This window comes from Musca autumnalis, unplaced genomic scaffold (genome assembly GCF_047663935.1).
Source record: "Musca autumnalis isolate F117 unplaced genomic scaffold, ASM4766393v1 scaffold_4, whole genome shotgun sequence".
NCBI lineage: Eukaryota > Metazoa > Arthropoda > Insecta > Diptera > Muscidae > Musca > Musca autumnalis.
In genome coordinates this window covers 37,933,763-37,960,706 of record NW_027411977.1, presented here as the reverse complement: position 1 = coordinate 37,960,706, position 26,944 = coordinate 37,933,763, and the positions used below count along the sequence as shown (strand labels likewise).

At 37.6% G+C, this 26,944-nt stretch overlaps 1 protein-coding gene across 2 annotated transcripts; it reads left to right on the top strand.

Annotated features, from left to right (window-relative positions):
• The first annotated feature begins 305 nt into the window (after positions 1–305).
• On the top strand, positions 306–26,660 carry GAPcenA (GTPase activating protein and centrosome-associated). Of its 2 annotated transcripts, none has more exons than XM_073987134.1 (9): positions 306–1,068; positions 7,111–7,503; positions 7,569–7,940; positions 10,753–11,891; positions 11,959–12,043; positions 17,315–17,418; positions 17,481–18,200; positions 23,611–24,063; positions 24,731–26,660. In XM_073987134.1, the coding sequence occupies exons 1-9, from the start codon at positions 876–878 to the stop codon at positions 24,914–24,916; spliced, it is 3,645 nt and encodes a 1,214-aa protein (XP_073843235.1). In that variant the 5' UTR covers positions 306–875; the 3' UTR covers positions 24,917–26,660. The 2 variants fall into 2 exon arrangements, with proteins under 2 accessions (XP_073843235.1, XP_073843236.1); XM_073987135.1 differs by lacking the exon at positions 306–1,068 and adding an exon at positions 6,833–7,001.
• Positions 26,661–26,944: the final 284 nt, after the last annotated feature.

Below are 26,944 nucleotides of genomic sequence, written 5' to 3'. Positions count from 1 at the left end.
CTAGCGTAATGTAGCCTTAAGTTGGACTCATAGTGGAATAAGAAGGTGTTACATCAAACCATACCAAACGTCAAATTTGGTCACAATAATGTATTACTTTGATTTGCTTGTTTACATTTTGTATGTGTTTTTATTCACAATAGTGAATTTTGACAAGTAGTGTGATAACCAGCTGTTTTTGCCGCTGTACCTGTATTACTGTGCCATGGTTGGACTCAGGGCATATGGTAATTGCGCCATGGTTGGACTTAAAATCGTACGTATACGCATCAATTTAGGTAGAAGCCTTCAAACGCAGTCGAAAAATCTGACAAAGCGCCGCAGACGATTTAACAGTTTGTGTTGATCCGCCGCCACCAACTAAATCAATCGGTTTCGATGCCTCATTGTATTTATTTATTTGCAACAACAATTGAATTGTCAATCAAATAATAGAAAAATAGATGTTTAAAATAGATTATCAAGAAATGTGTCCCAATATTACAGAATAAACAAAGAAGTGCAACATTATACAAATATTGGTTTAAAATGTGACGTAAAGAACGTTACAAAAACCATTTCGGGCAGATTGATATGTGAAAACTTTTCGCTAATACGTACACACAGAAATTTAAGTTGAGTGGTGTCAACGAATAGCCCCAACCTCAGCCCCAAATTTTATTGTAATCAAAACGCAGTAGAAGGAAGAAAGAAATTCAACTGATTCGATTCGTCATCGGTTAGTGGTTAAGAAAACTTAAAAACTATTCAATAATTAAAGTTTCATGTGATTAATAAAAATTGTTATTAAACAAAAGAAAACATGACAATTATCTATTCGTAAATATTGCATAAAAAATTGTATACATTGACGCGAAAAAAAACGAATCTGAAAAATGGATGATAACTTAAGCACAAAATCTTCCGAGTCTTCTATAACAACTAGTGGAGAATATGAAATTGTTACCGATAGTACATCACCTTTAGATCAGCCATCATTGGATATAGCCAATAATCGTGGATATACGGATATACAAAATGCCATGACAGATGCATTAAAAGAATTGGAAATGGACAAATCTGCTGAGGGTAAGTTTGTATGATGTTGTCTTTAGTTGAAATGTCGTACATACTATGTAATATAGAATATTTCTGGGTGAGTAGGTGAAGGAAGTTATTGTAATTCTATAGTATCCTTTTAGACATAATGGTGCGTGAGTGTGTTGTATCTACAAAGTCCGTATATTATAAATGCAATTGACTGGGGAGTATTTTGTGAGTGAGTGTGCTGCATTTGGTATAATAAGTCTTATCATATGCTTATGAACTTACCATATCAAAAAGAAGATAGGCAAACAATTATTGATTTATTTCAATTTCAAGTCACATTCTTTGTGCAAATCCAAATATATATGCAATATTATACTTAGACGGGGAAATTATTGTCTATAGTATAATAGATAAGGTATAAAGATTCAGACTGGAGAGCCAATATCGTATAAGCTTTGCATCTCGTAATATTTTGTTCAAACTTAGATGGGTCAATTTCGGAGATAAACCATAAAGCACCACTTTTTCGGGTACAAAAGTTCAACATTTTTCGCCAACATGGTATTCACGCTAACTCTCAAAGATTGTAACCGATTTGGGCATAAATAGAATACTCTACCAGCTGGCGGAAAAATCTGAAATTTTTACCACAGGTAGATCTTTACGTCCTGATTACAAAAATGTAAAGTTTGTTGGGGGGAAGTCCATACTTCCCGAGATATGGGCCCCTGAACAAACCGAAAATTCCCTTGTTAAAGTAAGAAAAAAATTTTAAATTAAAAAAAATGTTGTTTTCGTGCCCTAATGGCTCCTGTCCATAGGAGAAAGTCTTAAGTCCCCGGCCGAAGGCCGTCTACTTAGAAAAAACTTACAATTTAAAAAATTTTCAGATTTTTTCTGTTAGCTGGTAGAGTATTCAATTAGTTCCCCGATTTGGTCTATATTTTGCACATCGTAAAGACATATATCAGTTCGAATTTGGCTATATAGATATACTCCATGTAGGTACCTCCCACACAGTGGAGTCTCCGATTTTTCCGAAACTTTGCACATCGTAACAATCGTAAATCAAGTTCCTAGAAGGTCTATATCGGACAACACATTCGGGTACCTCCCTCACAAAAGTTCAAAATTTTCTCCTGAGCGCAGTGTAGGGGATGTTCGATAAACATTTTGGGATTTTTAGTGCAGACACCCATTCTGGCCCTGTTTAAAGCGATATAATATTGTTCCTAAGTTCATGCTACCTGACATAATGACTCGAAAGATCTAAAAATCAGCGTTCGAAAAAAACTTTATGAAATGTATGCAAACATTTCGCTTCGTGCTTGCTATAAGAACAAAATAAAACCAAACATAACCCAAATTGACCGAACTCGCAGTTTGGTCTCGTTTTGTTTACATTCGTGAGTGCGAACAAGAGGAAAAATGAAAAGTTCTCAACTTCACAACAACTCATAGTAAACGAAACCGTACAATGCACAGTGCGAACGCTTGGTGGTTGATTGAAACATCCACCGCTGTGTATCCGTGTATGTGATGTTAGCTTATTGGGTTCCCAGCAAACCAATCGTACCGACATCGTAACGAAATCGGAACAAAATTCGGACGCTACGTCCGATATCTGATCCGAAATCGTAACGATATCTTAACGAAAGTTGTATGAAGTGGTTGACATAATTTCGGAACGAAATGTCGGTGCGAAATCGGATCGATTTCGGTCAGAATTCGGAACGAAATCGGAAGAAAATCTTTGGGAAATTCGGAATGCTAATTTCCCCCCGAATTTTCGTACAGATTTCTGAACGATTTCGAAATAATGTCGTATGAAAATCTCCCAATATGAAGAACACCCTCCCTGCAAAAGTTGGTCTAAGTTTTGGTGCAGACCAATTCTGAACCGTAAAGGTTAGTTTAGGTTTTAGGATGCGCAGCTGTCATTGTTGTAGCCAGCACTTCGTTCGATGACCAGAGAGTAATAATGAGACAAGGAAGGATGGAGAAGAAAGTTGTACCTTTTGTTCATAAGAGCACCGGCAGAGAAGCTGATACATCATTTCGGGGTTTTCCCTCGTTTTCACTGAGCCTGTAGTACTCAATATTGTGACCAGTGCCGATTCCTACAGCACTTTTTTATCTCTGACTTTCTAAGTGAGAGTAGGGTTCCTGCCAGATCCTTACGGTTTTCTTACAGCGGGACTTGTTGAGGTTATTTTTTAAAGAGTTTGCTAAAATGTCTGCCTTAAAAAACATCAATTATCATTAAGGTTTTATTAGCGTATGTAGTCCAATTCATAACAGTACACACCAGCTCCCGTTCCTTCCTCCATCTTCGAGGCATAGGCCAAAATGGCCAACATCCGAGATGGTCTGGAAATGTAGTCGGTTTTACCTCCTCTGTCACTTAGTCTAATTTTGCTACATCTCCGTTGTAGAACGCCTGTAAGCGTTGACTATTGCCACATATATTTGCAAGCCTCAAAGTACCTCTGGAAACCTTATACTTAACCTGAATAACTAATGGTTGAATATTCTCTAAAGCATTCAAGGCCTGCGAATTGTTTTAACCGAACTAGTAATGAGAACCAAAGTTGCTTGCTGTACAGTAATAATTACCTTGGACAGGTAAATAATAATTTGTCGCTTAGCCTCAATAAATATATTCTTGCTCATGATGGAATCTCTCAAGTAAAACTTTAATTTTGCCACCATTTATAATTTAAATGCAAGCGTTTTATTTTTATACCCTCCACCATAGTATGGAGGGTATATTAAGTTTGTCATTCCGTTTGTAACACATCGAACTAATCATTTACGACCCCATAAAGTATATATATTCTTGATCAGGATAAAATTCTAAGATGATCTAGCCATGTCCGTCTGTCCGTCTGTTGTAATCACTCTAGCATCCGCAATAATTGAGATAGAGTGCTGAAATTTTGCACCCGAGGGTCTTTTTTCCATAGGCAGGTCAAGTTCGAAGATGGGCCATATCGGTCCACTCTTTGGTATAGCCCCCATATAACGGTACCTCCGGATTTGAGGTATTTTGACGTTCTTCGCCACATTTGCAGACCGCATTAGCTATAATTTAGCACTTAGGGTTCCTATTGATCAACAAACTTATATCCCAATGGATATGGGCATAGGTCCATGCTTTGGTATAGTCCCCATATAACGGTACCTCCCGATTTTCGGTATTTTGAGAATTTTAGCCACAATTTTTAACCGAACTATCTGCGATTTGACATTTGAGGTTCTCAGTGGTCATAAAACATCTCCACGAAACATCGTCAACATAGGTCCATGTTTTGGTATAGCCCCCATATATCGGTACCTCCCGATTTCCGGTATTTTGAGAATTTTAGCAACAAATTTTAACCGAACTAGCTGTAATTTGCCATTCGAGGTTCTTAGTGGTCATGAAATATCTCCACCAAGCATCGTCAACATAGGTCCATGTTTTGGTATAGCCCCCATATAACGGTACCTTCCCGATTTTCGGTATTTTGAGAATTTTAGCCACAATTTGTAACCGAACTATCTGCAATTTGACATTTGAGGTTCTCAGTGGTCATGAAACATCTCCACCAAACATCGTGAACATAGGTCCATGTTTTGGTATAGCCCCCATATAACGGTACCTCCCAATATTCGGTATTTTGAGAATTTTAGCTACAGTTTTTAACCGAAATAGCTGTAATTTGATATTTGAAGTTCTCAGTGGTCATAAAACATCTCCAACGAAACATCGTCAACATAGGTCCATGTTTTGGTATAGCCCCCATATAACGGTATCTCCCGATTTTCGGTATTTTGAGAATTTTAGCTGCAATTTTTAACCGAACTAGCTGTAATGATCGGTATTTTGAGAATTTTAGCTACAATTTTGTCTATTCAAAAATAATCGTCAATATAGGTCCATGTTATGGTATATCCCCCTATATAACTGTACCTCCCGATTTTCGGGAATTTTCAGTGGTCACGAAATTTCTTCACTAAAATTCGTCAACATGGGTCCATTTTTGAGGGTCTACATTGTTTTGATGAAACTACCCTCAATTTGACTCTTGAACTTCCCTGCAGCTATAACACTTTTCCGCCAAAAAATTTAAAGATAGGTTGACTCTTTGATATAGCCCCTTATGTGGTACCTTTCACCTCCCTGAACACATTATTTTAGATTAGATAACACTGTGCAACAAAATGGAGGTGAAAGTCTGGGCCACGGAAAATTCCTCTTGGGGGAAGAAAGGCCTCGGTGAGTATATTATGAACCCCGAAGGACAGATCCGCCGTTTTTTTTTTTTTTTTGTTAGAGACCCTGTGAGCCATCAGGAATTAGCGTTATATCTTTGTTCACTGTTGCTTAATTGCTCTACAAAAACAACAAACAAAGATATAATGCTAATTCATGATGGCTTACAGGGTCTCTAGCAAAAACTTCATCACGCCATAACGCTAAAATTCGACTCACGGCGCATCTGTCCTTCGGGGTTTTTCATATACACACACCAAGGGCTTTCATCTCCAAAAGGAATTATCTCTGCCCCAACATTTGTGTTCACAGTGTAATTTAAGCAATAGTGGGAGGCAGTAGGAGTCTATCATTTGTCGAAAAGTTGTTCCACCTAAAATTGTAAAAGGACCCTAATTATTCCATTTTAATTAAGACTATTTTATGGTGGAGGGTATAAAAACTTAACGACTTTTTACTTGTTTATTTTTAGTTTATTTATTCTTGGTAATTTCAAAGTCCGAAGACCACATGTAAGATATTACAATCTACAATAAACAATGAAACAAAATATAGCATACAATTTTCTTATTATCAAAAATAGGAATATAGATTAATATCCACGATAGCAATAAAAATAGGCCATGACTAATAACACATCTACATTTCACTAACTGACAACTTGCAATTAATGAAATTAGCAGTTAAATAGACAAGACCAACACAACATCTGTCTTCCTACTAATAATAAAGATAAAATCCCTAAAACACTTGAAATCGGGCCGTACTGCTATATGGGGGCTATACCCAAACCTGGACCTATGTCCACAGTTTTTGGTGGGGAAGTTTCAGTACCATTGGGAATCCCAAATGCCAAATTACAGCCTATTCGGGTTAAAAATGAAGATAAAATCCTTAAAACACTTGAAATCTGGTGGTACCGCTCATTGGAAATGCCAAATGACAGCTAATTCGGGCTAAAATGAAGATAAAATCCTCCTATATGGGGGCTGTAGGAAAAATGGTCCCATATTCATGTATTGTCATCCAAATGTTAAAAGTGTGCAAAAGTTTCAGTTCGATTGGTCAACTGCAACGGCTTTAAAAATGAGTTACTAGATTTGAACTAAATCGGGTGGTACCGCTATATGGTGGCTATAGGAAAAAATGGACCCATATTGGATTTGGTATCATATTCATGTATTGTCATCCAAATGTGAAAAGTGTGCAAAAGTTTCAGTTCGATTGGTCAACTGCAACTGTGTGGAAAATGAGTTACCAGATTTGAAAAGCAAGTTAAATAAAACAGTGCAAAAACAACAACATTGGTTTTAGTTCGAACCGCCCTATGTGTTGTTTCCCAATATGTTTACGTTTTGTTTACTTTATGGATTCTATCTATTGGTGTTGTAATTTTTAAATCGATAAAAACTGTCAATCTCTTGGCAGCTGCACATCAGTATTGACTCCTCCAAACACACAGTTAGACAGCTGTGTAAATTGTTATTGTTGCTTATCGAGTTCAATATTCGGTAAACAATTTGCTGCTATGGTAACATATCCACCATATTCTCTCTACGCTCTACGCTTTACATTTTGTAAATCAAGACAACGAAAAAAAATGTGTATCCAAATACATATATGACGCCCCCTTTTGTTTTAAAATTTTCGGTTACAAAAATTAAGTATACAAATAGTAAACATGCATAATTAGCTGCGTATAAAACCTAATTTGGTTTGTTGTGCTCTTCCATCCTCTGTTCACTCACAAAAACGCACTCCAACTTATGTATAAAGAAAACATTATTAATGATTAATTTATTACTTTTTGCTTTACTTTTTAGGTGGCTCAAGTGCAGCAGCAGCGGCAGCAGTTGGTGTTAAACAAAAATCTCTAACATTACCCTTAACGGGTACAACAAGTCCAGCTTTAGTTGTACCTCAGCAATTGGATAAGACTAAAGACAACTCGACCATGAAAACCAAAACTTTGGGCAATCATTTGTGTGGAAATAATGCCAGTAATACACCATCAACTCCCAAAAGTGAGGATTCTACATCGGATTTAAATCGTGTGGGACAATCGGTATTCTATGATTGTACAGATGGAAATGCGGCTACACCATCGCTACTGCCACCGCCATCAGTCATGGGTGAAAGGACAAAGGGTGATGGTGCCGATTTGGATGAAAAACAGGATATTATGAAACCAGAAAAGAATGATACCGATGATGATGGTAAGATAACAAACACTCTCATACTCATATACGTAGATCGAATTCTGAATTTCTTGTTTTTTTAGTTTCAGAAATTGATCAAGGCTGTACCATATTCTCGGGTGTCACTTACTTGGGTGCAGCCAACATCAATGCCCCCAAATCGGAAACAGATGTTTATCGCATTATGAGTGAATTGAATAGTGGTACCTCAGTCGATGGCCTTAAGATCTCCATTAGCATACCGAATTGTTCCGATGGTTTAGTGGTTTTACATGATGCCGAAACAAACAGCATCATACAAACATATGAAGTACAAAGTATTATTTTATATTTTCGTGGACCGATTGAAACTGTTGAACATGGATGTTTTGCTTTTACTTGGTTGCATGGTGAATCTTTGTTTCAGTGTCATGTATTTCGTTGCCATATACCGGAGGCGGTTAATCAAGTTAGTGGTAAGTTGTAACAAAATGTGTTTATATTTTTGGCTATAATTGATAAGGATTTTTCTATGCTTCTTAATACGTGCTAAATGAAAGTTATGTACAAAGGCCAGGCTTTTATAAAATTTTATAGGCCACTGTGGCTCACGAAAATTTTCTATAAAATTTTATAGGCCATTGTGGCATATCAAAAGTTTTCTTTAAAATTTTTCTATAAAATTGTATAGGCCACTGTGGTCTATGAAAAATCTCCTATAAAATTTTATATGCTATAACAAATTTTCAAATGAAATATGTAATTGTTTGTTTTAGAGTTGACAGCTTTAATCACAACGAACGTGGTGATTGTATCCCAATTAATATAGGAATTTAAGTGATTTTTCTCCCGAAGGTGACCGCCGGTTTCTCAATTTTCTCAAATTTCCTCATATGGTTGAGACTGACCACCAGGTTCTTACTGAATGCAAAATCTTGCTGCTCGACGTCTCTAATGTTGTTTAATCAACATTTTTTGATAGGTCAAGCGGTACCAAACTGGTCTTTGAAACCGTACTCGACATAACTGCAGAATACGTGCTGCTGATCGATAACTTTTAGCATTCCTCTGTAATCCTGAAAAAGCGTCCTCATGCCCCTGTTAGAATATTTGTGGTAAATTGTTCTTCTTTAATTATCGCATCGGTTCCAAGCTTACGCATGTAAATCCCCAATGTCAGCGACTAAATTCTGTTTGTATTTCCTTGTTAAATAAATGCAATTCAGCTGTTCCATATAAAGTTATTTTCTTCACTCTGCCACACTTGAAAACATCACATAAACCTTTCGTGTAGCACTATAGATATGTCTGACCAACTGTTTGGGAGGTTTGTCAAGAGACTTTTGTTCTTGCGCCGATGTTCCAATGTTGTATAACCTCAGTTGCTATGTTATTATACCCTCAGCATTTATGCTAACGAGGGTATATACACTTTCATACGGGCAAAATGTACCTCATCGAAATAACGGTTTTAGACCCCAGGTATGTTTGGACGAAATGTGTTTCAGACAATTTGGAGTTGATTTAGCTATGTCCGTCCGTCTGTCTGTCTGGCTGTCTGGTGCGCACCATAACTCTCGAACGGAGCAACCGATTCGGTTCGAAATTCGGCTTTCGTAATATTTTGCCCAAACTTAGTTTAAGTTCGAAGATGGGTTATATCGGTCCACTCCTTCCGGTAACCTCCCCCACAAAAGTTCGAAAATGTGCGGAAAATTTGTGCGCACGATAACTCTTGAAGGGAGTAACCGATTTGGCCCACACTTTGTACATCGTGAAAGTTCTACCAGACTTAGATGAAGTTTAAATATGGACTCAATCGGTCCACTCCCTCGGGTACCTCCCACACAAAACTTTGGATAAGTTCAGTTTAGGACCTGCTCTCGAATCGCTTTGATTTTTGTTTCAGCAACTTGTATTCGCTGCCCCCCATACGACGGTACAAGTTTCATAAGGGACAAGTCCATACTTCCTGAGAAAATACCCTGAAAGGTGCAAAACAAAACCCTATGACACCGTGTGTAGTGGATGGAGCGCAAGATAAATCTTGAACGGATCTGCCAATTCGGTCCAAAATTTGGCCTTCGTAATATTTTGTCCAAATATAGTTTAAATTCGAAGATAAACCATGTCGGTCAACTCCTTCAGGTACCTTCATCACAAAAATTCAAAAATTGTCGAAAAAAATTTGCGCACGATAACTCTTGAAGGGAGTGACTGATGTAATCCATACTCTGTACATCCTAATATATCTACCAGATATAGATCAGGTTCGAATATGGACTATATTTGTGCACTCCTTTGGGTACCTTCCACACAAAATTTCGGATAAGTTCACTCTAAGACCTGCTCTCGAATCACCTTGATTTTTGTTGAAGTGATTTGCATTCGCTACCTCCATTACGACGGTAAAAGTTTTTTTCAGGAGCAGCTCCATATTTCTTGGGAAAACATCCCGAAAGGATCTCGAACTGTTCTACCGATTTGGTGAAACATTTGGTCTTCGTCATAATTTATCCAAATTTAGTTTCATGGGGCAATACCGGTCCCCAACTTCCGGTACTTCTCCCCAATATTTTAAAAATGTCACTAAAATGTTAGGATGATATCACTTGAATGGTGCAACCAATTTGGTCCAAACTTTGGATCTCCTAATATTTTGTCAAAATTTAGATTAACTTCTAAAATGGCCCATATCGATCCTCCCTAAGGGTACCTCCCCCACAAAAAATTAGAAAGTTGTAAAAAACCCCTATGGCACCATATGTAGTAGTTGGAGAGCACAATAACTCTCGATTTGGTCCAAAATTTGGCCTTCGTCATATTTTGTCCAACTTAGTTTAACTTCTAAAATGGCCCATATCGGACCTCTCCTTAGGATACCACCCCCACAAAAGCTCAACATTTGTGTCCAAGAGCAGTTTAGCTCTGTTCGGAGATCCTTTTGAAATTTATACCGGTGATGTACAGCCATATTATGCTTTCCGTGGACAAGTCCATGCTTCCTGGCATACTGGTCCAACAGGTGTACGATAACCCACTGAAATGACGAGTGAGATCACATTGGCTGAGGGTATACCTCTGTCAGAAAAGCCGACTGACACTTTTTTTACTTCTTAACATTTTATATTTACTTGAGTTAGTCGGGTCAGTTTGGAATTTAGAAATAATTTTTAAAATTCGACAAGCTACATCAGCCTTAATAATTTACCTTAAGTTGTATGGTTGAGGGATAAAAGTATCCTTTGCCCAAACAGAACACAATAATTTCTTCTTTTTTAATTTCAGCTTGCTTCCAGAAGGCTTTTCAAACCTATCCGCCCAGTATGACCTGCAGTCTAATCTCGGCTACAGAAAATAATATGATGAATTCCATCACGTCAGACATAAGTGGTAATCTCCTAAATACAGCTGGCTATGAGTTCCTGGTCTCACTTGAAATAAGAGAAAAAGTGGCTAAAAACTCATATGCCCCAGTACCACGTGATCGTGGTACATTTAAATTACGAGCAAATACCGACAAAGAAGTATATATTACCGTCAAGCAGACACCATCGACGGTATTACAGCCATTGTTTATAGAACGATGTTTTGGTGTTCTGCTGAGTCCAGGAAAATGTGTGCGGCAAGCTGATATGCGTTTAATCGAAATGAACTCCATGGGATATGTGCAGCAAACAGCAGCTACCTCGAATAGCAGCAGTGGTGGTGGTAGCGGTGATGCTCCGCAACCTATAACACCACTCTGCTTAAATCCCTATCACATACAAGCCGAATGGAAGACCAGTGAAAAGGCATTTGAACAATTAAATGTTGAGACATCAAAAACGTTTCTCACCGTTGCCGTTGATATTGTTATACGTGGTATACAGGAACCTGTGCGATTTATTATTGAGACTCCGGTCACAATTCAGTCAGCTGGAGAATTACGTATTATGGATCATTTTATTTCCAAACGTCCCATGACTCTACGGTTTTATTTACATCTAAAACGTACAACTGATGAATTTAGCTGGAAATTAAGTTCCATCGATCCCGCCGAAGAAATCATTGAACAACCTCAACAGAGTTCGTCATCATCTTCGTATTTATTGAAATTTGGCATGAATAATTTGTCACGTATTGTACGTTCATCTTCGATAGCCTCAATTGAAGATGATTTTCCAACTGATTCGGAAGATTTCTCAGATGGTGATGAACCTTTACTGAGTGGTACAGGTGAGGTGCCCAGAGATTGTCCTCAAAATACTTTGGATGAATGGGATCCTGTTCTCAAGGAATGGGATGGTGAGAAAAGACCTAAAAATTTGGCACATTTGGTGCGTGATGGTGTACCGGAAGCTATGCGTGAAATGATATGGAAGAAATTGGCTAATATTGAATCGAAAACTGAAATGCTTGATATGTATAAGATTTTAATAACCAAAGTAAGTTTTTTTCATTTTTTATTGTTAAATTTGGTCTTCAAATAATTAGATTTTTTTGTGATTTTAGGAAACCGAATGTGAGAATGTTATAATGCGTGACATACATCGGACTTTTCCAGCTCACAAATGTTTCAGGGAAACGGGAGGATCTGGTAAGTGATATTCTGTTGGAGATAATCAAAATACTTTATCAGATTTAATAATGATAAGACAAGTAAAAACAAGTGAGCAAAGGCTATAGTCGGGACGGGGCCGACCATGTGATACCCTACACCACTACCCCTGTGCATAAACTTTTAGGGAATATACTCCGACTACCACCAAAAATAATATGTCTCTTTCTCTCTGGGACCCCCATAAGCAACCAAAATTTCGTGACCATCCGATTAAAATTACGACCTGTAGCTTGATTGCAAAAAATGGAAGAATTGGATGCATTACCGACTATTGTGGTATCTCCCTTGTTTGACCACCTTCGCCAACCTGCTTTACACCAATGTAAAGGTAATAGTTTCTTCTTCCATTGACAGGCTTTGACGTTGGAATACCCCTACTAGAAGCCGATATATTCACAAAGAATAAAACTTTGAATTTGTCTCCAAATGAGTTTTTCCCCATTCCGACCCCTACATATTATCCGACTATCACCAAAATCAATAGGCTTCTTCCTCTGTGGGGCCCCCATCTACCGCCAAAAATTTCGTCACTATCCGATCAAAATTCCAACTTGTAGCGTGATTACAAAAAATGGAAATATTTTGTATATTACTGAATTTTGCAATATCTCGGTTTGCTCACTTACGCCAACATACTTTGCATCAATATAAACGAGATATTTTCTTCTTCCATTGACGGGTATTCCTTTTGGAATACTCCAACCAGAAGCGGAGATATTCGCATAAAAAAACGTTGACTTTTCTCCACATAAGCTTTTCGCTTAGTCCGACTCCTGAATATTATCCGACCATCACCAAACTAAATAGGCTTCTTCCTCTGTGGGACCCGCATCAACTCTCAAAAAATTCGTGACGATCCGATCAAAATTGCGACCTGTAGCGTGATTATAAAAAAATCGGAAAATGGGATGCATTATCTACTATTTCCATATCTCTGCTATTTGACCACCTACGACAACCTGCTTTACATCCTTGTAAAGGTGATATTTTCTACTTTCCTTGCCAGGTTTTGCTTTAGATATACCTCTTAAAGAAACAGAGATATTGGCTTTGAAATAAAACGTTGACCTTTCCCCAAATAAGTGTTTGCCCATTCAGACCCCTGAATATTATCCGATTATCATCAAAATCAATAGGCTTCTTTCTCTTTGGGACCCCCATTAACCCCCAAAATTTCGTGACGATCCGATCAAAATTGCGACCTGTAGCATGATTACAAAAAAATAGGAAAATGGGATGCATTATCGACTATTGCCATATCTCTGCTATTTGGCCACCTACGACAACCTACTTTACATAGTTGTAAAGGTGATATTTTCTACTTTCCTTGCCAGGTCTTGCTTTTGATGTACCTCTTTCAGAAACAGAGATATTGGCTTTAAAATAAAATGTTGACTTTTCTCCAAATAAGTGTTTGCCCAGTCCGACCCGTAATAATTATCCGACCATCACCAAAATCAATAGGCTTCTTCATCTATGAGACCCCCATTAACCCTCAAATTTTCGTGACGATCCGATCAAAATTGCGACCTGTAGCGTGATTTCCAAAAAAATAGAAAAATGGGATGTATTACCGACTATTGCGATATCTCCGTTATTTGGTTACCTACGCCGACCTAGTTTACATCATTGTAAAGACGGGATCTTCTACTTTCAGAGTCAGACTTTGCTTTTGGAAAGTCCCCAACCAAAGCTGTGATATTCGTCAATATAATTAAAATCGCAAAAATGAAAATTGGGGTTTTATTTGCTACTATTGTAATATCTTCGTTGTTTGATCACCTACGAGCACCTGCTTTACATCATTAGAAAGGTGATATTTTCTACTTTCATTGTCGGGTTTTGCTTTTGGTATACCCCATATAGAAGCTGAGATATTCGCTTTGGAAAAAAACATTGTCATTTTATCCACCTAAGTTTTTTGCCCTTTCCGACCCCTAAATATTATCCGACCATCACCAAAATCAATAGGCTTCTTCCCCTCCGGGACCCCTATCAACATGCAACATTTCGTGACGATCCGATCAAAATTGCGACCTGTAGCGTGATTACAAGGTTTAGATGGACAGACGGACAGACGGACGGACGGACGGACTGACGGACGGACACACATAGCCAGATCGACTGAGCTCGTCGAGACATTCATTTTGGTATATATAAGTATGGGTCTGCGACCATTATTTCGATGCGTTACAAACTTTTTGGCCAAAACCAACTTATAATACCCTCTCCACATAGTGGTGTAGGGTATAATGAGAGTCGCCTTTGTCGGCATCTATATACCCTCAAACTCTAAATAAAACACTGTAAAAATAAAAAAAGCTGTTAGAACTTGATACCATACTCAATTCGATAGACAATTTTAGTTGGTGACCGCAGTGTTTTTAGAGCCATTGGGCTACTACTATAGGAAATGTAGGCTTGCCCAAGCAAAAGATGATATCATTGTAATCATGGCCAAAAGGACAACCGTCTATAAATTGTTCATACTTATCCTCTTACAGCTCTTAAACAGGACTTATTCGAAATTGTTTGAGTTTTGTAGTCTATCCTATACAAAGTTTGGATCAAACTGGATACAAAACTCGAAAGTTATCGCGTTCAGCAATCGAATCATCTAAATCAACCAACTTATAGTTGGTGTCCGCAGACGTTTTTACCGCTTTTGAGCTATTATCTCGGGAAGTATGGACTTGTTCATTGTACTCAGGATCGCAAGGACTAGGTTAGGTTAGGGGATGTGCAGCCACTAACTTGTGATTGCGTCACTCGGAGACCTTCCGGTCCATTGTGATCATCCAGTAGAAAAAAGCTGCAAGAAAAGAGGAGATGGAAAAAGAGAGGATAGGGGGAAGAAATAAAAAGAGGAAGTTGTTAGAAAAGTGAAGAACGAATAAATTACAAAAAGTTTAAGAGGGGAGGAATAGTTTTAGAGTAGGAAAACAGATTTATTTATTATTAATGGTAGCCACAATAGTTGAATTAATTTACGCGTTCAGGTTGCGCTGTCCCAGCCACTTCAGATTTTTGATGATGTTGTAGATCACAGCAGGTTCCACAGTTGAGTAGAAAGTTAGACACGGTGGAAAGTGAACCTACCTACTAACCTATGCCGTCTACGAACCATTGCTGGACAACGACACAGGATGTGCTCGATCGTCTCTAACTCCTCCTCATCCTCACAGAGTCTGCAGTAGTCAGTAACATCCTCATCCCATTTGATGGTATGGGCCCTTATGTAACAGTGTCCAGTAATGACTCCCGTCGTTACTCTAACTTCAGCTTTACTCAGGTTCAGCACAGAGTTCGTTCTCTTGACTGACAGAGACGGCCATATGGATCTTGCCACAATGCACCTAGGTTCATTATGCCACAATTCACTGGCTCTTTCGTCAGAGACGTTTCAATATTTTGAAAGAAATGACAAATGGGTGGTTTGATAGAGTCAGCGATAGCTAGGTCTGTAGACTGCGATCATCGCCTAGCTAATTCGTCTGCTCTTTTATTACCCGGATAGTCGCGGTGTCCTGGTACCCAGCATAGCCGGAAGCCGTTAGTTAGCGTTCCCAAGGCTGATCTACACTTAAGGACAACATCGGATTTGATGTTGCAGGATTTGATGACTTTAAGAGCCGCTTGGCTATACACAAAGATAATCACCGGTTCAAAGATTTCTGCATCCAAACTTTTTATCAACCGCTGCCTTCCAAATCGTGAAGATTTCAGCCTGGAAAACACTACAGTTGCTGTCTAGCCGCAAGGACTATCTTCGAAAACTATTCATAACAATTCTCGAACAGCCCTTAATCGAAAGTACTAATCGAAAATGTTTGAACTTTTTTACACAAAACGGAAATTTCTTTCGAGAATTAATTTACACAACAGTCAGGAAGTCCAATTTTGATCGATTACAAATTGTCTGAATTGATCGTTTTAAAAACATTTTTCTCGTACCAAACTTTAAAAGCCTCAATAACCATAAAGTTGAGGGTACACTAAGAAATACCCTGTGCACGTCCCTGGTCGAGGGTATACATGCTCTTGCAAAATTCCAAGCTTCTACGTTAAAAAATTATTTAAAAAATTAATTAAATTTAAGAAAGGGCATTTCGAAAAATGTTATAACATTGCAGATTTAGTTGTAATGACGGATCCCATAACCAAGCGTTTCCGCGGTTTTGGTTTCATTACTTACTCCCATTCGTATATGATTGATAATATCCCATATAGTCGCCTTCATAAGATTAATATTCCATAAAACAGTTTGTTTAGGTGAGGGAGGGGAAATCCATAGGCTTCGATAACTCGGTAAAGGAATGATGAGCAGTGGGGTGAAAAGAATAAAATAAAACAACAAAAGCAGTATCAGTTTAAATATAATAAATGATTGCCGTTTTTTGGTGTATTTCTTTTCAAACAAGAAAGATTACCTTGTAATCTGGGGTGGCGACAGAGGCCTGTTAGTAACAACGAAGATTACCAATTGTAATCTGAAGCGGCGACGGAGGCCGGTTAGTATAACGCGAGACGGTTGGTTAATACGCGACAAGTTAACTCTTCAAAGGCTAATCGACAAGTGAACGCAGAGGTTCTTGCAATCGCAGAGGATTGCAGCGATCGCAGAGGATCTGAGTCGATTTTTACTACTACAATTACATATTCCAATGAGAGAAAACTCAACAACCACCGCTCGTTAGCATCAACACTCTACGGTCTCCGCAGAGGGAACTTGCTGAGGTGATGCACGATGATGTCAATCAGCATTCGTGATCGACTGAGCTCGGGAAGTTGAGTTGGAATGTATCAAACCTAAACACAGTTTTTAATTTTATAACGTTTTTTGCTTCTGTAAAATTGTTATAAAATAAAAAATAACATCATTATTTTGTTAGTTACGACTTTTCGCATTTATGGTGACGATAAAGTCCATATTTACATTAGGCAATTTTCCTTGCGGCAATTGTCAGTTTGATGGAGAGAGAGGTGAGGCATATGGTAACCCTTTGCCTCTCAACACCCTCCCTCACCTACAAACTGACAATTGCCACAAGGAAAATTTCCTAATGTAAATATGGACATACATCTCGTCACCTGAAATGCCCAAAGACTTAACCCTCAAAGGGTTACGTTGAGGGTTACGTCTTTGGGCATTTCAGGAGACGATATACATATATTATTTTATATCTTAAGGAAGATAATTTTGATTTGCATTTTTCATCTAAAAAAATATACTTTTCCCCTTTTCAGGTCAAGACGCCCTCTTCAAAGTTTCCAAAGCCTATGCTGTATATGATAGTGAGGTTGGCTATTGTCAAGGTCTGAGTTTCATTGCCGCCAGTTTACTATTGCACGTAGGTTCTCAAATTAACAAGCATCTTTAGTTAATAAATAATTTTATTTTTATTCTTTACAGATGCCCGAAGAAGATGCTTTTTGTGTCTTGGTCACATTAATGTACGACTATGGTTTGCGTGCCCAATATAAACAGGGCTTTGAGGCATTATATCTGCGACACTATCAATTGGAACGTTTGATCAAAGATCAATTACCCAAGCTACATGAACATTTTCTCAATTGTGGCATAGAGACGCACATGTATGCAAATCAATGGTTTCTTACGTTGTTCACTGCACGTTTTCCACTGTGCTTTGTTTTCCATGTACTCGACGTTTTGCTATTGGATGGCATTAATGTATTACTTCAAGTTGCCCTGACTTTACTGTCAATATGTGAAAATGATTTACGTCAACTTGATTTCGAGGGCATTCTCAAATATTTCCGCGTTAATTTGCCCAAAAAATGCCGTAGTCCCAGTCAGGCACGACGTATTATGAAAATGGCATGTGAACGTAAAATTAAAAAATTAAAAATGTACGAAGATGAGTTTAAGTTGCAAAAGCAAGACAAAGAACGTTTGGAAAAGGAATCACAGCTGTATGAAAATCGTTTTGGTGGCGAAAGGCGAAAACTGCAAAGTGAAATAAATGAGCTGCAGCAGAAATTAGCTGAAGCAAATGAACGTGCCATTGAAAGGGAGAAGAAACATACCAATATTATACAGGACTATAAACAGATAATTCAACGTTTGGAACAGGATATGACAACAATGAATGAGACCATGGGGAATCTAATGGTAAGTGAAGTTATGTACATATGTACATATGTATGAAATACTTGGTGATTCTGGAAATTTGTCCTGTAAGGGTATGTATTGTATTGCATTGTCGCTGCAGTTCTCCGTCAAATGTCTTTATACCCTCAGCATTTATGCTAATGAGGGTATATACATTTTCATACGGGCAAAATGTGCCTCATCGAAATAATGGTTTTAGACCCCAAGTATGTTTGGACGAAATCCCTTTCAGACAATTTGGAGTCGATTTAGCGATGTCCGTCCGTCTGTCTGATGAACCGATTTGGTCCAAAATTTGGCTTTCGTAATATTTTGCCCAAACTTAGTTTAAGTTCGAAGATGGGTTATATCGTCCACTTCTTCCGGTACCTCTCCCACAAAAGTTCAAGAATGTTCGGAAAAATTGTGTGCACGATAACTCTTGAACGGTGGTCCATACTTTACGCATCCTAATATATCTACCGGATATAGATCAAGTTCGAATGTGAACTATATTTGTCCATTCCTTCCGGTACCTCCCACACAACATTTCGGATAAGTTCACTTTAAGACCTGCTGTTGACTAGCTTTGATTTCTGTTGAAGCAACTTGCAATCGCTGTCTCAATTACGACGGTAAGATTTTTTTCAGTGCCAAGTCCATACTTCTTGGGAAAACAGCCCGAAAGTTGTAAATAACCTATGACATCATAAGTATTAACTAGAGAGCACAATAACTCTCGAACTGATAAACCGATTTGGTCCAAAATTTGGCAAACATAGTTTAACTTCTAAAATGGCCCATATCGGTCCTCTCCTTAGGATACCCCCCCTTAAAAAATACGTGGACAACTCCATGTTTTCTGGCATACTGGTCCAACAGTTGTACAATAACCCACTGAAATGACTAGTGGGCGCGATATCGAATAGATATGGCTCTCAAAATAAGATCCACTTCCGTAATGCACCATGTCGTTCCATTCCCTCCTCCGCAACACTTTTGAACTTTAATCGTAATCGACATTTTTGTCGGGAAGTTCAAATGTCCAAAAAAGGGCCACAAAATTCTGAAAAGACCCTAAATAAATTCGATCTCTCCGTATATGAAAGTTCCAATTCACATAGGCTGAGGGTATATCTCTTGTCGGCAAAGCGGACTGATACTTGCTTACTTGTTTTATACTGGTTTAGCGAATGAGCTTGTCAAGACAGCAATAGAGCAAGACGAAATTTCAGGGTACATATTGTCCTGAATCTTCAAAAGCAAATTTAAAGATATATGATCTCTACATCGCGCACGATAATAACGGGTTCTTTTGTCTAAACGTCATTGAGTGAGGATTGGGTCATTGAGGTGCAAGCATCCACGTAAGAAATTTATGTATTTCAACTGAAGTTCTACTCTCTACAAACCGATGTAAAAAATAGAAGCACGAACAAGTCTCTTCATTCTTCGGGATAAAGTAGTTTTTTATACCCTCAGCCTTTAGGCTAAAGAGGGTATTTACACTTTGATACGACCAAAAATGTGCCTCATCGAAATAATGGCTTTAGACCCCAAGTATGTTTGTACGATATCCGTTTCAGACAATTTTGAGTAGATCTAGCAATGTCCGTCCGTCTGTCTGTCTGGCTGGCTGGTGCGCACGATAACTCTCGAACGGATCAATCGATTCGGTTGAAATTTTGGGTATCGAAATATTTTGTCCAGATTCGATTTATGTTCGAAGATGGGCCATATAGGTCCACTCCTTCAGGTACCTCCCCCACAAAGGTTCAAAAACTGTCGCAAAACTTGTGCGCACGATAACTCTTGTAGGGAATAACCGATTTGGTCCATACTTTGCACATCGTGTAATTTCTACCAAACTTAGAATAGGTTCCAAAATGGACTCAATCGGTCCACTCCTTCGGGTACCTCCCACACAAAATTTCGGAATAGTTCAGTTTAGGACCTGGTCTCGAATCGCTTTGATTTTTGTTTACGCCAATTGTATTCGCTGTCCTCTATACGCCGCTGTAAGTTTCATTAGGGGCAAGTCCATACTTCCTGAGAAAATAGCCTTAAAGTTACAAAAAACCCTATGACACCGTGTGTAGTGGTTGGATCGCAAGATAACTCTCGAACGGATCTGCCGATTCGGTCCAAAATTTGGCTTTCGTAATATTTTGTCCAAACTTAGTTCAAATTGAAAGATGGATTATATCGGTCCACTCCTTCCGGTACCTCCCCCAATAAAGTTCGAAAATGTTCGGAAAATTTGTGCGTACGATAACCCTTGAAGGGAGTAACCGATTTGGTCCATACTTAAATGAGGTTCCAATATGGACTCAATCGGTAAACTCCTTCGAGTACCTGCCACACAAAATTTCGGAAAAGTTCAGTTTAGGACCTGCTCTCGAATCGCCTTGGTTTTTGTTGTACCATCTTGTATTCACTGTCCCCTATACGAAGGTACAAGTGTCCTCAGGGGCAAGTCCATACTTCCTCAAAAAATAGCCTGAAAGTTGAAAAACAAACCCTATGACACCATGTTTATGGGTGGAAGCGCAAGATAATTCTCGAACGGAAATGCCGGTTCCGGCCAAAATTTGGCCTTCGTAATATTGTTTCCAAACTTAGTTTAAGTTCGTAGATAAGCCATATCGGTCCACTCCTTCAGGTACCTATCCCACAAAAGTTCAAAAATATTCGGAAAAATTTTGGGCACGATAACTCTTGATGGGAGTGACCATTTGCACAGGCTGAGGGTATATCTCTGTCGGCTCAGCTGACTGATACTTTCTTACTTGTTTTTTTTTTAATTATATTGACATTTATGTTGATTAAGATAGCCTTACGCTCCAATGTAATAATATTAAAGGGTTATATTAACACGAAACCCCTCTGGAAAGATATTTATTATGTATAAATTGGAAGTTACAAAGGTTAAAGCAGAAGGACGACCGTCTTCTTAACCGAATTTACATCATAAGGTCCGCGCACAAACTCAAAATTTACTGTACACGTCGTTGTACAGTACAATTTCTTTTTTAACTTTAGTTATACTGACATATAAAATTTTATACAGTACAAAAGTGTGTCTCCACTGTCTGGTGTCTTTGCTAATTTAAAGTGTGTCTTCGCTATGTAAAATTGAATTTATCTTCACGCACATGTCACATATACGACTATAAACCAGAAACTCAAAGCCTCGAATAAAGTCTTCAAAGCACTAGCTTGGAGCTGTGGTAAAGAAACATTGGTAGGTACGTATAAAGCTAACGGTTATTTCGTCCCTAACTTCTGGACTTCTCTCCTTAGCGATAAATAACATTCCAAATGCCTTTCGAGTAGCAATGGGTTGTGTTTAAGTGTCTAGTATGGATCACCTCCATGAAAAGATCAGAATGCGATCGGTCAGGCAACATAATGTATTGCTGACTAGACAGTTTCTGCCGTGTTATCATAGGTATCACACTGTGATGGATGATCCACCTCTCCCACACATCCTTAAGAACTTCAGGTGTTACTACTGTTAAGACATTCAAGACGATAGTGAACTCCATGAACACCGTGCATCTCCTGGTCCATAAACGGCTATAGATGCCATAAAGTCCTAATTCAATATCCTCCCGAAATTTCGTACAGTGAGCATCAATTTCCCAGGAAAACTCTTTCCATTCAGGCACAACCTAGGTCGTCCGGGTATACCAAGGTTAGATTATGTTAAAGGACGAGCAACAGTCGTGTTGTACAGCCACTCCACTCGGAGCCCTTATGGTCCATTGTGTTCATCTTATAGTGTGGATTGGAGAAAAGAAATATATTGCATAGAAGGTATCAAGGAAAGAAGTAGGAATAATTAAGTAAGTACTATGGATTGAAAGACATTGAGGAATTATTTTAGATAGGAGAGGGAGTGAGGAGAGTTTGCCATATTAAGGTGCTGTATTTTGTTCATGTTGAAGCCACTTCAGACCCTTGGCGAGAAGAAGCAGTGTTGTCGGCTCGGCTTGGCAGAACGTTGTCAGAGATGTTATTGTATGTTCACCCATTGTTTGAATTCTCCTGGTCATGAGCATTGGACAACGGCATAATAAGTGCTCAATGGTCTCTGTTTCTTTTTCATCTTCGCATAATCTGCAGTAGTCCGTGAAGTCATCTCTATCCCATTTATTCGAACCATTAGTTTCAGGTTGTTGTTGTTGTAGCAGCATTTCAACCTACGTAGAACCATGGGTTTAATGCTGGGTTGGCAGCCGCTGGCCGAAACACTATGGTTTCGGGTCAATCCGGTACGAAAGAACCCGCTGCCGTGGGATTGATTAGTTTCAGGTCGGGTTTTTTTCATAGAGAGTAGAGAAGTGGTCTTCCGCTTGGAGAGGTTGGGCCAGATTGCCTTTGATACCTTACAGCCAGGTTCGTTGTTCCAAATCTGACCAGTCTTCTCCCTGTATATTTGTTCTAAGAGCCGCATTAAATGACACATTTCCCTCGATGTCGCAGTGACCCGGGACTCAGCACAAGGTAACGATTGATCTTAGGGCCTCCAAAACTTTCCTGCAGTGCAAGACCGCAGCAGACTTGAATGAGTGGGATCTAAGCAATTTTTAGGGCCGCTTGACTATCAACATAGTCAGCGGTCCAGCTATGTCCCCTTTCATGTTCTTTATCAACTCTGCCGCTTTCGTGACCGGGTATACCAATGTTCTTAACCATACAGAGAAAGTGTTTTCCAGTAGTGCGATTCTCTAACACATTTTTGGAGTTACCGATAAAAATCGGTAAAATTAAAATGCTTACAATTTCGGTACTTAACGATATATTTCGGTAAGTTAGCGACGAATAAAAAGTAGTCGTAAAGTTTTACCGATAGCAAGAGTGTTGTCAACTTTTATTTGAAATTTTCATTCATTATTTTGCGTTTTAATTTTACCGATTTTTGTCGGTAACTCAAAAAATGAGTTAGAGAATGGCACTACAGGTATCCTAAAGATGTACCCTGCCTGTTTCTCTGGCTGCACATTAATTTAAATTTATATTTATTAATATATGTATTTTTTCCATTCTTTCCAAAAATGAAGGAATTTTTCCATTTCCTAATTGTATAACTCAGGAAAGAACCCTCGATTCCAGACGTATTGGTACAACAACAAAAATTGTGTGTTATAACCCGATCTAGAACCATTTTCACTTCTTGTCCTTGTGGGAACTTCCAAAACTTCATTAGTCGTTAAATGAAAAAGAAATTTATTTTTAATATTACCGATTTGTTCATATTACCTTTGGGTGACGTAGGGAATGAAAGATACGAAGGAACGGTCCTGACCGTCTTTAACATGGGTTCCGCTTCTACACTTATATTGACTGGTTATTATTTTTATTGTTATGTCTCACAGTTTTATCCTTTAAAGACTGTGCTAAAAATATATTTTTCTTTTTCTTCCAGAGCACTGTTGCCAAATGTGAAAATTGTTCCAAGCACATTGAAAAGGATATACATGCCAATAATTCGATAAATCCCACAATGTCGTCCAATCGAAACGACAATCGATCTCCAACAAATAATATCAATACAAATGCAAATGAAGCTACCCTAGGACCTCTAGATCCATTAAATGCGGCATTACAACATATACGTGAACTAGAGCTAGAATTGGCACAAGCAAAATTGGCTCAAGTTGAAGCTGAATGCAAGAATCAGGATTTAAATCATCAATTGAGTACAACCATAACAGAGATGCAATCGAATCGTAACAGTTGGCAACCATGGTTTTCCAAAACCCTAAATACTCTACAGGAAAAGGTGTCGACACGTAATAATCGTGAACAGCAGGCATCATTTCAATCGTATATGTCATCGGCAACTGGTAGTGAGACTAATTCACCCTCTGGACATCAGGTATCTTAATAAAGTATAGATATAGTTGTAGATAATTTAAGTGAGTGACACAATACATCACATTGAATTGAATTAATTTTATTTTCTAATTTGCTTTCAATAATTGGTTTGTCTTTTTACGTACTGAACTTTACTGAACATTTTTTCTTCAGTAAAGTTTTGACAATTGTATAATTGAAATGTTGCTAAACATTACTGAAGAAACAATGTTCAGTAAAGTTCAGTACGTAAAAGGACAAACCAAATTTTGAATTTAATTTGCTTGTGTTAAACATGATAATACCTATATACATACATACATTTATACAAATGTGCACAATTTATTTATTCCGTTTTGAAAACACATCTTTAGTTATGTTATTATATATTACTATATATTCCAAAAACCCCCCATAGGAGCTTAAAGCCCAGCACTTTCTGTTGCTTTTTTATCGATTAATGCAATATTTGTTTCGAATCTTTAGTTTTAAGTTTTGTTTACTATGATTTATTATGTTCCCTTTTCTTTATTTTTTGTTCTTGTTTATGGATAAGATTTCTTCACACACATCCTCAGCAAACCCACCATACTGTAAATATAACCAAGAAATAAAATAATGCAAATCATAATGTGTTTTCTTTTGTACTATTTCGGTTTCGATTTCTTTTCTAATTTAAATAATTCCAGGAGTTCAAGGCATTCTCTGTGAGCAACTCCCCCAAGTTGCCATCAAAATTCCAGGCCGCTCGTTTGCGCAATAGCATTGATAGTTTGCGCAATATAGTGGTGGTACCATTGGAGAATACGGGCAAACATCTGTTGAATGAGACATTAAAACAGCAACAACAACCCCAACCACAACAACTGCAGTAATTAGAAAATGTGTATGTGCTTATTGTTCATTATAACAGCTGCATAACATTCCAAAAATAGCATCGTAATATATAGTTAAAGAATCCAAAAACGAATATTGTCTATCAAACAACAGGACCCTTACACCTCTATAACTGTTATGGAGAAGTGATAAGATTTGAAGACTATTTTAAGATTTAATTTTGAAACGTTGACTCCACAATAGGTCATCGAGTAAACAATAAAAATAATATTTCCTTACTTTTAACGATTACATCACAATTAAATGCAGTTATAGGGTACATGAGAACCACATTATTTCCCGCAAAAAAGAAACATACCACTCTACTTAAGGGCAATAGACAGTCAGTATATGTGATTTAAGTAATTCAATTCTCTCCATTATAATCATCAAAAACAAATACATCATGTAAGATGTTGCATTGAAACAATACATACAAATATTTAATTGAAAAAGATATAGACACCCACACCATTATATTTATGTAGTATAAATTAAGGGCTTACAATTATATATTATTCCGCAAAAATCTCCACAAATGTATGTAAGAAAATATTAACAATAAAAAAACGACGTTTTTGTTAAGACACAACAATTAACAGGGATTTTCTAAATACCTATCTATGCTAGAATTTTTTTCATTATGCTCCTAAATAATTTGCCTTATGTGATCTAAAGGTCATCGTTATGCATTTCGAAAAGTTTTTTTTTGTTTCGTTAATTTTAATATTTTTCCATATTTTTGATAAATAAAAATTTTACATTTCACTTGCCAAATTTTCAGTTTATTTATTTATTTATTTTTTTTTTTGTTAATTATCCAGCGTTATTTTTGTCCATTAAATTAAAAGTGTAATTAAACTCGAAATTGTTTTTAAAACATTTTCCTCCAAAATATCTCCCAGAAGGGACAGGCGAAACTCTAATATCGAAATATTTGTAGCTCAAATATGGAATTTCCTTATTATGTCCGAGTCTTAGATGAGCCTATATATAGGATATGGTAGATCTACGGTTGATGTGCTGTATGTCACGCCGACCAATTTATGCGCACACGTAGTTTTGTGTACGTGCGTATATTTTCCACGAACATCCCAAAGGGACTAGGAGACTTCTCTCACATCAGTGTGTGCACCCTCCTCTTTATCGCCGAATACAAACAACGTGTATGCCATTAGACATACAATTGTTGGCAAGATTTTCATGAATGAAATACTTTGGCATTGCTGAAATTGTATGTATTCTGGCTTGGGAATCAAACAAGACGGGCGTCCTTACTATTGCACTGTTGTTGTATTATACAGCTACTATTATGAAGGTGTTCTTACCATGAGCAGGCGAAAGCGAAAAGTTAATATGAAATTATCAGTTGTTGTTAGTTGATTGTTATAGCCACTAAAAGTTCTTAAGCCGGTTAAAGCTAATTTTGTCGCCAAGAGGAACATTCCCAATGAATGCTATTACAAGTTCAGGTGACATCTAATGAATCTCAATATTTGATTTCTTTGTAGTCTTAAGGGTTCATGTGCTTGCGCATCTGATTCGACCTTATAATTTGAAAGATATACTTAGTTTATGGATATTTTGTGCTATATAATTTGCTCATCAATTACTATAGAAATTGTTATTGTATATTTAGTTTCAATCTTTATATCTTCTACTCAATACCAACACATATACACATTGAACATAATAAATGACTCAAAATGAAATAAATAAACGTAAAAAAAAACAAACATCACATATCCTAATTGTTTTATTTATAAAATTTCGGTCCTGCCGACACCAACTAAAATGACTGTTGAGACCCATAACTTAGGACCATTTCCCAACAATGGAGTGAAAATTTTAAATAGTTTTTTATATTTTAAATATTTTTTAAGCTACCTTTTCCTAAACAAAGCGTGGATATTTTAAAGAATTTTTCAAGCCACCTTTTTCTAAAAAAGGTGTGGACATTTTAATGAATTTTTAAGCCAACTTTTCCCAACAAATGTGTGGTTAATTTAAAGAATTTTTCAAACCAA

Excerpts from the sequence above, each read along its gene's own strand:
- GAPcenA (XM_073987134.1), top strand. The coding sequence starts at position 876 with ATGGATGATAACTTAAGCACAAAATCTTCCGAGTCTTCTATAACAACT. Across the intron at positions 7,941-10,752 it reads GGCGGTTAATCAAGTTAGTG|CTTGCTTCCAGAAGGCTTTT; the intron begins GTAAGTTGTAAC and ends TTTTAATTTCAG. Across the intron at positions 17,419-17,480 it reads CCGCCAGTTTACTATTGCAC|ATGCCCGAAGAAGATGCTTT; the intron begins GTAGGTTCTCAA and ends TATTCTTTACAG.